At 39.4% G+C, this 12,500-nt stretch overlaps 1 protein-coding gene across 1 annotated transcript in view; it reads right to left on the bottom strand.

The window, feature by feature from the left end:
* Nucleotides 1-74: 74 nt before the first annotated feature.
* Nucleotides 75-12,500, bottom strand: part of LOC117490903 (TANK-binding kinase 1-binding protein 1-like) — a 21,553-nt gene continuing 9,127 nt past the window's right edge. The window contains exons 5-6 of the mRNA XM_034140681.1: nt 8,750-9,024; nt 75-316 (exon numbers count right to left, since the gene is read on the bottom strand). Coding sequence (XP_033996572.1) covers nt 75-316; nt 8,750-9,024 — 517 coding nt within the window. The remainder of the gene's footprint in view (nt 317-8,749; nt 9,025-12,500) is intronic.

A 12,500-nucleotide genomic window follows, 5' to 3' on the forward strand; every position in this document is an offset into this window, starting at 1 on the left:
GGGGGTCCAGGCGTGGGCGTCTAGGGGGTCAGGTGGGCGTGCTGGGGGTTCAGCGGGGCGGTGGCTGCTGGGGGTCAGCCGTGGGCGTGCGGGGGTTCAGGCGGGGGTCCAGGCGTGGGCGTGCTGGGGGTCCAGGCGTGGGCGTGCTGGGGGTCAGCCGTGGGCGTGCGGGGGTTCAGGCGGGGGTCAGGCGTGGGCGTGGGGGGGGTCCAGGCGTGGGCGTGCTGGGGGTCCGGGCGTGCTGGGTCCAGGCGTGGGCGTGCGGGGGGTCCAGGCGTGGGCGTGCGGGGGGTCCAGGCGTGGGCGTGCGGGGGTGCTGGGGGTCAGGCGTGGGCGTGCTGGGGGTCCAGGCGTGGGCGTGCTGGGGGTCCAGGCGTGGGCGTGCGGGGGTCCAGGCGTGGGCGTGCTGGGGTCTTAATGCGTGGAGTTCCTTTCTCTTTCTGGATGATACATGTACAGCGGGAACAATATAAAACATACTGCAGAAATATCATTTATTAAAACCATCTGTTTGAAAGAAATCCTTCAAATTCTGCAAAGAAATGATATTTGGATTTTCTGTGTCCAGTTTTTTTATTTGAACATTTAAACTAAAACTCCACCTCCTAATCGATCTGTGAACGTCTCACAAACTGCAGCTGCAATAAGACGAACAATAAATGTTTAATATATAACTTCCTGTTTGGGTTCTCTGTTGATTACCGTTAGCGCTTAGCTTGCTTTTTTTTGTTTAACAGTTTTTATTGAGATGTCTGGGGTCCTGCTGCGTTCACAAACTGTTGCTCTAGTCATCCTGGTTTAGGGGGATCTGTATCGTAATCATTTAGGAAGGGGTTCCAAATCTTTGTAAACTTCTGCACAGAGCCTTTTAGAGTGTACCAGATTTTCTCAAGTTGAAGGAAGTGCATAGTGTCTCTTATCTAGCCAATGGGAGGTGCTTGCTCCTTCCAGGACCGGAGAATCAGGCGCCTGGCAACCAAGGAGGTAAATGCTACGACTGCCTGAGTTTTGCCTTTAAGGTTGCCGGTTTCAGGGGCGAGGCCAAATAAAGCACATACAGGATTGGGTGTGATGTCTTTTTGAAAAATCTTGGAGTATGCAAGGAATATGTTTCCCCAAAATGAGCTGAGGTTGGGACCAGACCAGAACATGTGAATGTGATCTGCTGGTTGGCTGTTACAGCGAGGGCATGAAGGGTCTAGGTCAGGGAACAGCTTCGCCAGCCTTGCTTTGGTAAAGTGCACTCTCAGAACAATTTTGAGTTGTATCAATCTATGCCTAGCACATTGGGAACCGGTATGTATTAAGTCAAGCATATTCTGCCATTGATCGTCTGCAACGTTTAGCTCTCTTTTAGCATCATGGTGTTCTTTATTTGTTATTTCAAACACTCCATCTATTTCCATGTGGCTTAAACCAGCGCCATATAGAGAGATAGACATATTCTATCGATATGGCGCTGGTTTAAACACGTTCCTTCAATTTAAACTCGGTATAAACTTGGACTAAACCGCGTCTTTGTTTGGTGACATTTGACACATTTTTTATATATGTTTAATGTCAGAAATCCCATATTACGTTCTTTTCAAGAAAAATAAATGAGCACTACTTTTATTGAATTATGTTTTTTTATTACATTTAAGGCGTCTGTCGTCAATCTTTATTCAATTTCTGACATTTACCATTCTGTCATTATACATTATGTAAGGGATAATGTGCAGCGACTTGATCAGCATGAAGGGTGTTCTCCATAATGACCAAGTCGCTGCACATTATCCCAGCTTATTACAAGGCCACACTCTCAACTAAGTAACGACATGACTCCCAATATTAATTGAAATGCTTTTATAGATTTAGAAAATGTTTTTATTGATTTAAAAAATAGTAGGCTATTATTGATTTAAAATGACGTGCATCCGCTAACAAAAATAGTCCGTTGTTCCCGTTTGAACTACGTAGCAACGGCAGGAACTGCTTCGATAGCGTTTTTGCGGACCTTTTTGATTACAGATTTGAAAACATCGTTGCTTGCTTTAAAAGTAGCACAATTCATTAGGTCAAACCTTGGAAAGGATCTAGATATCCCTGCCCTAATGTCAAAGGAACTGCACACTGAATATGTTTTGCCGTCTGATGTCTGTGGACCGCTGCGTAAAAAGGAGGGTTTCTGCCCCGTTACTTCTCCGCTGTTTCCTTGGCCCAGTTCAATCGACCGGACTTCTTTCTGCAGATGTGAGCGTCCTTAACAACGGTCAGTAAATCCTTGACGGCGGTCTGTACTACTGGATTAACAACGTGTCACGTGTTCTGAATTGACCAATCAGAATCGAGAATTCAACTAAACCATGTAATGAATACATTTATTCCTCAATTTTTAACTATAGTCCAAAACTTTGAGCATTTTTGCCTTATTTTACAAAGAAAAACAAGTTACATTTTGTGTAAATTAGACCACAAATTCCAAAAAGAAGTGTATAACTGGAGTAAAGTTGGCTCAAAAGGTTGTTGTGTAACATGTGATGAGTTATACTATATACGTTTAAAAAGTCAAAGCAGATCATTGACAGGAAATGATTTCAGAGTCTGATTTATTTTGTATTTGTTGGTCAATTAAACCTTAACAAGCGGTCTTCCTAAAGCTCAGACTGATCTGCCCGACAACAGACACATTTAACATTTAACCAGAAAGCAGGAAAACATTAAACTAATAAAACACACGTCTGTACTGTACATTATTATTTCTGCTGTGTTTCTGAATCACACAGCAGACCTCTGGACACATGCTGCTCTCTGATTGGTTAGGGTTTTATTTAACACCTTTTTATTTGGTCCTTAATTGCACTCTGTGACTTTAAATAAATAAAAATACACTTTCCAGAGTCTGAAGAGCTTCCTGAGACGAGAACATCTGGAAAGTTTACTTTTAATTCAAATGTATTTTTTTTTATAATTGCTGCAATCAGGTAAGTTTTGTAAGTGTACACCCTTTTAGACGTACCTGTAAATCACTTAAAACAAACCAAAACGTATAGAAACTGTGATTTAAATACTATGAATAGTAGACCTTGTTGGGTTTATAATTTGAATTAAGCAATCCCTTAATTGATAAAAGTCGATTATTGCAGAATAAATGATCAAATTCTTCAAAGAAAACCTGACAAACAGTTATTTTTTCAGCTTAAACTAAATGCCTATTGCTTCATCAATAACTCTATATGTGATGGTATTAGTTTCCATTTGATGGAATCTGTAACTGATTTCTTACTGCATTTTCTGAGAAATATAAAAACCATGTCCTACAGAAGCCACCAGGAGGCGCCATAATAAAGCACGTTAACAGGAGATTTTATTGCTGTTATTGACAAACAGGAAACATTGCATTACAGATTTACAGAATAAAAAATATGAAACCAAAGTGGATCGGAGCTGATCGACAGACATGCATTAAAGTCATCTGATTTATCACCAAATCCTTTCAGTTCAACTGTAAACTGATTTATCTCTTTGCAGTTTCTGTAAAAGCAGCCTAACAATATTAAGAGATACCAGATAGTGGGAACAAGTATCATGAAAAGCTCAAAGAAACCGGCCATTTTCACAGAAGACTTTTTAATTCATGTAAAAAGACATTAACATTATAATGGCTGTATTTATGCAAAGTAATTAGGGCCATAATTACCTACTTTTACCAAGTAAATACATCAGAATGGACATTAATGACGTTTGAAGGTTATATTTATTGCTTTTATTTCGTTTTGTTAGGATTCTTAAAGTCCAGCAGAGTTACCCAAATATAAAAATAACACCTGTGATTATAGGGTTATAGTATTGAAATACAGTACATTTTATTACTATGTGTAATCATTCATAATCACACAGTGGACATTTAAAGCATTTTTGGATGCAAACAAACCAAATGATTAAATGGTTACACGTTATTTAAACAGACGAGTTAATTAGCTAGCAAGCTAACACTTATCTAGACTTATATTGTTTAACTGTTGCTATTAAGATTGTTATTGTTTGTGTTTAATGTGGCTTTTGCGGAATCAGATACTTATGGTGATAGAGAAGTAGCTACATCATGCTACATGCTAATTGCTTTAGCTGTTTGTTTTAGCTAACTAGCTGGCAGGTGTAGCAACCGTTTTTAGTTAGCAATCTGAGCTACACTGAAGTAGCTAGCTAGCAAGCAGACCAAATATACATTTGAACACATACAGATTCTTCTATCTACATTCAATAACTTTGAAATAACAACTAATATGACCCAGAGATTTGTTGTTTTACTGCACAAGTCCATCATTTGTGATTTTCCCACCAAAAGAGTTAAAATGTCGGCTGTTTGAGGCTAACTGTCGTAAAGGAAGTGTGTTATTATCTGCTGCTCGGGTTAAAGGGGAAATCCAACTTCTAAAGTAATTATCAAACTAAAGCATATATTTATATTTTAGTGTCAGTCACATTGAAGTGAATGGGATTCGTGTCCAGTTCATAACGAGTGAAGCCGTTTCCACTCGTTTCTCCTCCTGTTGAATTTAAACCTGAACGTCTGTCTCTGAACTCTCCCGATGATGGATGTGTGTTTTCTTGAAGCTGCTTCCCTTTCGTCCGGAGAATCCTTCAGTGAGGATTCATCGCCTCCTCGTCCTCCTCCGGTACTGCACTCTTCAGATTACCTGCACACAAATATGAGTCAAATTCATGATAATAAATAGTTACCTCGCTCTTTTCTACCTCATTTGGTTAACATACTATGGAGCTAATTTCTACCTCATTTGGTTAACATGGAGCTATTTACCTGCCATAAGTCACCAAACAAACTAAACATGTTTTACAGACGCCGTACGAGTAACAAACACAGCGTGGTTTACAAATACAAAACACCATCTACAAACTAATGCATCTACCAAACAAACACATTACATGTTTCAAACAAAACATGTTTCAGAAACAAATACAGCATAGATCTTACAAGTATACTAATATCCCACGGTGGTTGGTGCTGAGGATTTTCTCACAAATGTCCTGAGTAATTCTCCACACCAGCAGGGGGCACTACTGAGTCAATTTTTGCGGTGGGAGGTTGAGCAGAGCAAGTTAAGGGGCCTACACACCAAACTGACACCAAAGAACACGTCCCGACGGACCCAACTGTTGTGTCTCCTGCGTCTTGGTCATGTGTCGCACTGGAACACACCGCAAAGACTTCAGCCGACGGACAAGTAGCACGTACGAACTGCGAATGCGTGAGTGGCAATAACTCTCCTTACCAGCAGGCGGTGGTAGTGTGTATTCGTCATTCAAAAGAGGCAACCGGAAGACAGACTGCGTGATACACCGAGAGAAGAAGAACAGACTGCGTGATATAAACAAACAACAAATAGCGTGTGTGTTCCATTTTCACTCTACAGCGAGAAGCTCACGGGGCTTTCCCCAACCTGTGTCGAGAGCTGGAGTTAAATGAAATCTCAGATGTGCCTTCTTAATAGTTTGTTTGGGTCCCTCACTTCCGTTTCGCTTCTCATGCACTGATTCGCTAGCCGAACAGCCAATCAGAGTGATTTCTTTTGCCGACTGCCTTTAGCCGACAGCCTCTCGATTCAACATGTCGAATCGGCGGTGGAAGGTGTCGGCACGGCCAAAAAGACACGACGGTGCGGGACACACCAATCTGAGTAGGGCGACAGGACGCTCATCGACGGCCAAAATCGGGTTGGTGTGTCCGGGCCTTAACAGCCACTCTGATGACAGGTCTTTCTAGCCATCCAATAACCGAATAGGACATTACACCGAAATAAATCCTAACTCCAGTAGGGCCTACATTAAAAAAACAAAAACATTTTTAATACTCTCTGTTCTGATGTGGGCAGATTCCCAAGGTCAATAAGGGCTTGATTCTGTTAGTTTTACTACTTTCCGGGAATTAATTTTCAAAATGAATGGATAAACGTTCCTCTTTCAAACTATATATCTATCTGAGCAAAAGGTCTTACCGTTTTGTTGTGTGCCAATCGACAGAAAAAACTGCGGAATTGGGCGTTCCACAAGGCTCTGTTCTGGGACCACTGTTTTTCACTATATACAGTTTGTGATGATGTTTACTAACGTATCATTTGTATGTCAAAGATGCTGAACAATTTGCCTCTAAGCTCTAATTACCACCAGGAAAAGCATTATATAAATACCATGAAGAAGGGCTTGATTCTGTTAGTTTTACTACTTTCTGGGAATTAATTTTCTAAATGAATGGATAAACGTTCCTCATTTAAACAATATATCTATCTGAGCAAAAGATCATACCGTTTTTTGTGTGTGTGCTATAAGCCTCTAAGTGACAGAAATGCTTCAACTGCACCATTGGGCGTTCCACAAGGCTCTGTTCTGGGACCACTGTTGTTCACTGTATTTACAGTTTGTGATGATGTTAACTAACGTATCCTTTTTATGTTCAAAGATGCTGAACAAGTTGCCTCTAAGCTCTAATTACCATATAACTATATATATTATATATTACCAATAACTATATAAATACCATGTATTATTGACACTGCACTATGACTCGGGTCGTAATTTAAAGGGGACCTATCATGCAAAATGCACCTTTGTACGTCTTTTCTACATGAATATGTGTCCCCGGTGTTCCAGGGAACTCACCAAGTGTCAGAAAACACAACCCTCTCTATTTTCCTCCATACCCAAATCTCTAAAAAAGGGGCTGCAACGGATCTGATAAAAACTGATCCAGATTTGAACACTGTCCTGACGTCAGGACAGTGGCGCTACGGCTATTGGGCCAACTCCACCAATCAGGAGGAGACAGCCACGGCCATTGCCGTTCGAAAGCGCTGGAGACGTTGTAGTACATATGCCAGGCCTGTAGGTGGTGCTGTTCTCACTGAATCTGCCCAGAGCTAGAAATTGTCAAATTGAGCGAAATGAGGCATGGCTCAAATGCATGATCTGTTTGGTATTTTGAAAAAAAAAAAGTATAAATATGGCTTATATAGGTATGGTCCTACACTATATTATTCAAATATAGCATGATAGGTCCACTTTAAATACAAAGAAATCAATTAAGATGCATTTTTATTCGTAAAAAAAACGAATAAAGTAAAAAACACAGCCTAGTTTTGTGGACAAATAAGGAAAAATGTAAATAAGTTCAAATATTAAGGAGAGATCTTGGAAGCCATATCAGTGACATGAATAACATTTTGAAATATAACATTTAAAACAGTTTTACAGAAGTCTAAAAAATCGATAGAAATTACTTAAAATACCTTCAAATGTTAGAGTTTTAAAAGACTTTCTCTGGAGGATAAAGAGCACTCAGACATTCAGCAGATGTTTAATATAACACATCTTTATTCACAGCCATTTCTACACAAGCAAAACCTTGGCATACCTACAGTGATTTCAATTGAGACTGGTTTAGTGGACTACAATGACCTAACATCTCTACGTGTGTGTGAGTGTGCACGAGCTGTTTCTAAATCTAAATACAGTGTTAGTGTTATCAGACGTTACAGGGGAAACGATAAGAGACGAAAGTCGGTTATCGGGAGACGGAGTCGGGACTGGCTGCTTCCTGTTTGTGGTCACATGACAAATCTGAGAAGGAGGGGAAAAGAGGATGATGGGAAATAAAAGATCATGCACAAGAGAGAGAAGAAGAAAAAGAGTAGTTAGTGATGTTAGTCGTCAAGAAATGAAGAGATTATAGACTGTTATTAAGGAGATGTGAACAGATTAGTGACAGAGTGTGTGTCGGTGTTAATGTTCATTTCTACTGTTCACTTTACACACTATGGATAAATGCATGCTATTAAAAGCTGCTTTTATTATTTGTTGGCCACTAGATGGCAGTAAAAACATCACAAACAGATTAATAAAGGTAATATGTTTAACGACAGCTGCCCTTTACACAGCCTGCAGACATTATAATCAACATTATCATTAATTGTTTTTAATGTTTTTAATTTATCTGCAGGATTTAAGTTTAATATTATATCTCATTAGCTTTAAATATCAAGCTGTTAGATGTTTTAACTCTGTCTCTTTGTCTGAGTATTAGTGACTTGCAAGGGTTTCTAAGAGTAACCAAGTCAGCATTCTAGGTATTTGTAGAGACTTAAAATGTCCTTAAAGTGGCATTCATTTGATATAATATGTATTGATTAATACAGTTTAACCAAGTTGTATAAGGGCAAATGTGAAGCAAACAGCTGGTGATTTAACCTTTCTATTAGGCAAACTGTGCCTACTGCTATTTCGTTATTGTCACATTTTGGCTTATTGAAATATCATTGAGATTAAATGCTCATATTAGCTACATTTTGTGGAGATCCCAAAAATATGGTGGTGGTTAGTGGGTAAGTACAATTTTGTCAATAAATTGAACACTAGTGTGCGTTTATTTGGTGTTTATATGTGTGTTTGTATACCCCCAAATACTATGAAATATGTTAGTTTTTTTTTATAAACAGTTCCATGTTATTGTTACCTGTCGTGTTGTTTTGTTTTATTTCCATTTATCTTATTCTTATTTTATTTTTGAGAGAAACCTTGACCAAATAATTCTTAAAATACCATTTAAAAAATACTTAATGGCTTTTAAAAAACACTTTAAATACCTACTTTTTTTGTAACAGTACTGTTTATTTGACAGAAAAAGTATTATATATTAGTATTTATATTTATATACTGTTTGTATTTGTATTTATATTTATATATGTATTTGTGGTACACTGCTGTGTTGTTGTGTATATTTTCTGCCTTAGCAACAGATTACCGCCTGAACTGTTGCTCTCTGCCACTCCTCTCTCCTGATTGGCTAAGAGCAGACTGGCTTCATTCCCATTGGCTTCCTCTGGCCCATTGTGATTGGCCCACAGGGAGGTGGCATAGAGCTGCGCTGTGATTGGGCTAAGCTGGTCATTAAGCTCCGCCCCCAGCAGGTGCTGCTCCACCCCAAGCTGCCGCTCTGAGGAAAAGAGCGGGAAAAACCCCACAATAACTGGACTACAAATCATTTGTAGTTTTAAAATTAGAGTTGAAATTAAGACTCAAAATTGAACCAGAAAGTAGAAGAAAATAAAAATACAACTGAAGATAAGAAACACTCAGAATCTGACACTGACATAAAACTTTAGTAGTGATTAAAAAACATTCTTATGTCAAAAACTAAAGGAGGCTAATGTTGGGCTATAAAGGAACTACAGCACGGTCACATGACTTCACGTCACCACCGCTAAGCTAAAGGAGGCTAATGTTGGGCTATAAAGGAACTACAGCACGGTCACATGACTTCACGTCACCACCGCTAAGCTAAAGGAGGCTAATGTTGGGCTATAAAGGAACTACAGCACGGTCACATGACTTCACGTCACCACCGCTAAGCTAAAGGCGGCTAATGTTGGGCTATAAAGGAACTACAGCACGGTCACATGACTTCACGTCACCACCGCTAAGCTAAAGGTGGCTAATGTTGGGCTATAAAGGAACTACAGCACGGTCACATGACTTCACGTCACCACCGCTAAGCTAAAGGTGGCTAATGTTGGGCTATAAAGGAACTACAGTACAGTCACATGACTTCACGTCACCACCGCTAAGCTAAAGGTGGCTAATGTTGGGCTATAAAGGAACTACAGCACGGTCACATGACTTCACGTCACCACCGCTAAGTTAAAGGAGGCTAATGTTGGGCTATAAAGGAACTACAGCACGGTCACATGACTTCACGTCACCACCGCTAAGCTAAAGGTGGCTAATGTTGGGCTATAAAGGAACTACAGCACGGTCACATGACTTCACGTCACCACCGCTAAGCTAAAGGTGGCTAATGTTGGGCTATAAAGGAACTACAGCACGGTCACATGACTTCACGTCACCACCGCTAAGCTAAAGGTGGCTAATGTTGGGCTATAAAGGAACTACAGTACGGTCACATGACTTCACGTCACCACCGCTAAGCTAAAGGAGGCTAATGTTGGGCTATAAAGGAACTACAGCACGGTCACATGACTTCACGTCACCACCGCTAAGCTAAAGATGGCTAATGTTGGGCTATAAAGGAACTACAGCACGGTCACATGACTTCACGTCACCACCGCATTAGCTTGCAGACGGTAAACATATCCGTAAATGCAAATCTAATTAAAAATACAATTTAAGTTTAATTTTAAAAATGCAGTTTGCATGGACCCTAAAATAGGAATAAAACCTGATTATATTAATGATCTCCTGATCCACAGTGTGGGGGAGCATCTGGTGCTCAGGCAGTTACTCACATGAAGCTATTAGCTAACTGCACACACACACACACACACACACACACACGCACACACACACACACGCACACGCACACGCACACACTCAGACAGAATCAATAAGCTCTTACTGTCTCCTCTTCCTGGAATCAGCGCTGCACTCTCTGACTGACAGCTCGGCACTCTTTGTTTTGATTTCTCTTTATCTCCCTTCACTTTCCCTAAAAAACCTCCACTCTCATAAAAATACACTTCTGTCTCACAAATATATATATTTTCACACTGCAGATAATAAAACCTGTGTGTCGGCCTCTGAACTGATGCTGCAGCTTCCTCTGGACCTGAACACTTTATCAATTATTCAGACGATGAGGATAATCATAAAGTATTAGATAAAAGCCATCAGCTCTCTGAAGGCTGTCAGCCTCATGTTCATACTGCAGAGAAAGTGCAGCGTACAACTTATACTGCAAGAGTCAACACCAAGTCAGAGGGGGAAGTACTTTTACTCGAGTACATTACCTGAAAATACTCATATACTGCACGTAAAGGGTCCCTAATCTGCTTTTTGTAGTTTGTTCTATAGGTTTTAGTGCATGTCAATGGTCTGCAAAGGCTCAAATCCCTGTGTCAAAAAGCCTTTTACTGAAAGTAGCATAACTTGAAAATATTACAGTATAAGTACTTCAAAATGTCACTTTACTTTTTTTACTTTACTCAGTTCTTGTACTTGAGTAAATGCAGAGGTGGAAGAAGTACTCAGATCTAGTACTCGAGTAAAAGTAGAAGTACTCAGATCTAGTACTTGAGTAAAAGTAGAAGTACTCAGGTCTAGTACTTGAGTAAAAGTAGAAGTACTCAGATCTTGTACTTGAGTAAAAGTAGAAGTACTCAGATCTAGTACTCGAGTAAAAGTAGAAGTACTCTGATCTTGTACTTGAGTAAAAGTAGAAGTACTCAGATCTAGTACTTGAGTAAAAGTAGAATTACTCAGATCTGTACTTGAGTAAAAGTAGAAGTACTCAGATCTGTACTTGAGTAAAAGTAGAAGTACTCAGATCTGTACTTGAGTAAAAGTAGAAGTACTCAGATCTTGTACTTGAGTAAAAGTAGAAGTACTCAGATCTGTACTGAGTAAAAGTAGAAGTACTCAGATTGTACTTGAGTAAAAGTAGAAGTACTCAGATCTTAGTACTTGAGTAAAAGTAGAAGTACTCAGATCTGTACTTGAGTAAAGTAGAGAAGTACTCAGATCTGTACTGAGTAAAAGTAGAACTTACTCAGATCTAGTACTTGAGTAAAAGTAGAAGTACTCAGATCTAGTACTTGAGTAAAAGTAGAAGTACTCAGATCTAGTACTTGAGTAAAAGTAGAAGTACTCAGGTCTAGTACTTGAGTAAAAGTAGAAGTACTCAGATCTTGTACTTGAGTAAAAGTAGAAGTACTCAGATCTAGTACTCGAGTAAAAGTAGAAGTACTCAGATCTAGTACTCGAGTAAAAGTAGAATTACTCAGATCTAGTACTTGAGTAAAAGTAGAAGTACTCAGATCTAGTACTTGAGTAAAAGTAGAAGTACTCAGATCTAGTACTCGAGTAAAAGTAGAAGTACTCAGATCTAGTACTCGAGTAAAAGTAGAAGTACTCAGATCTAGTACTCGAGTAAAAGTAGAAGTACTCAGATCTAGTACTTGAGTAAAAGTAGAATTACTCGATCTAGTACTGAGTAAAAGTAGAAGTACTCAGATCTATACTCGAGTAAAAGTAGAAGTACTCAGATCTTGTACTCGAGTAAAAGTAGAAGTACTCAGATCTAGTACTTGAGTAAAAGTAGAAGTACTCAGATCTAGTACTCGAGTAAAAGTAGAAGTACTCAGATCTTGTACTCGAGTAAAAGTAGAAGTACTCAGATCTAGTACTTGAGTAAAAGTAGAAGTACTCAGATCTAGTACTCGAGTAAAAGTAGAAGTACTCAGATTCAGTACTTCGAGTAAAGTAGAAGTACTCAGATCTAGTACTTCGAGTAAAAGTAGAAGTACTCAGATCTTAGTACTTCGAAGTAGTCAAAGTAGAAGTACTTCAGATTCTTGAGTAAAAGTAGAAGTACTCAGATCTTGACATGATTAAAGTAGACGTACTCAGATCTTGTACTTGAGTAAAAGTAGAAGTTACTCAGATCTTGTACTTGAGTTAAAAGTAGAAAGAAGTATTCAGATCTTGTACTTGAG

This window comes from Trematomus bernacchii, unplaced genomic scaffold (assembly GCF_902827165.1).
Source record: "Trematomus bernacchii unplaced genomic scaffold, fTreBer1.1, whole genome shotgun sequence".
NCBI classification, from domain to species: Eukaryota; Metazoa; Chordata; class Actinopteri; order Perciformes; family Nototheniidae; genus Trematomus; species Trematomus bernacchii.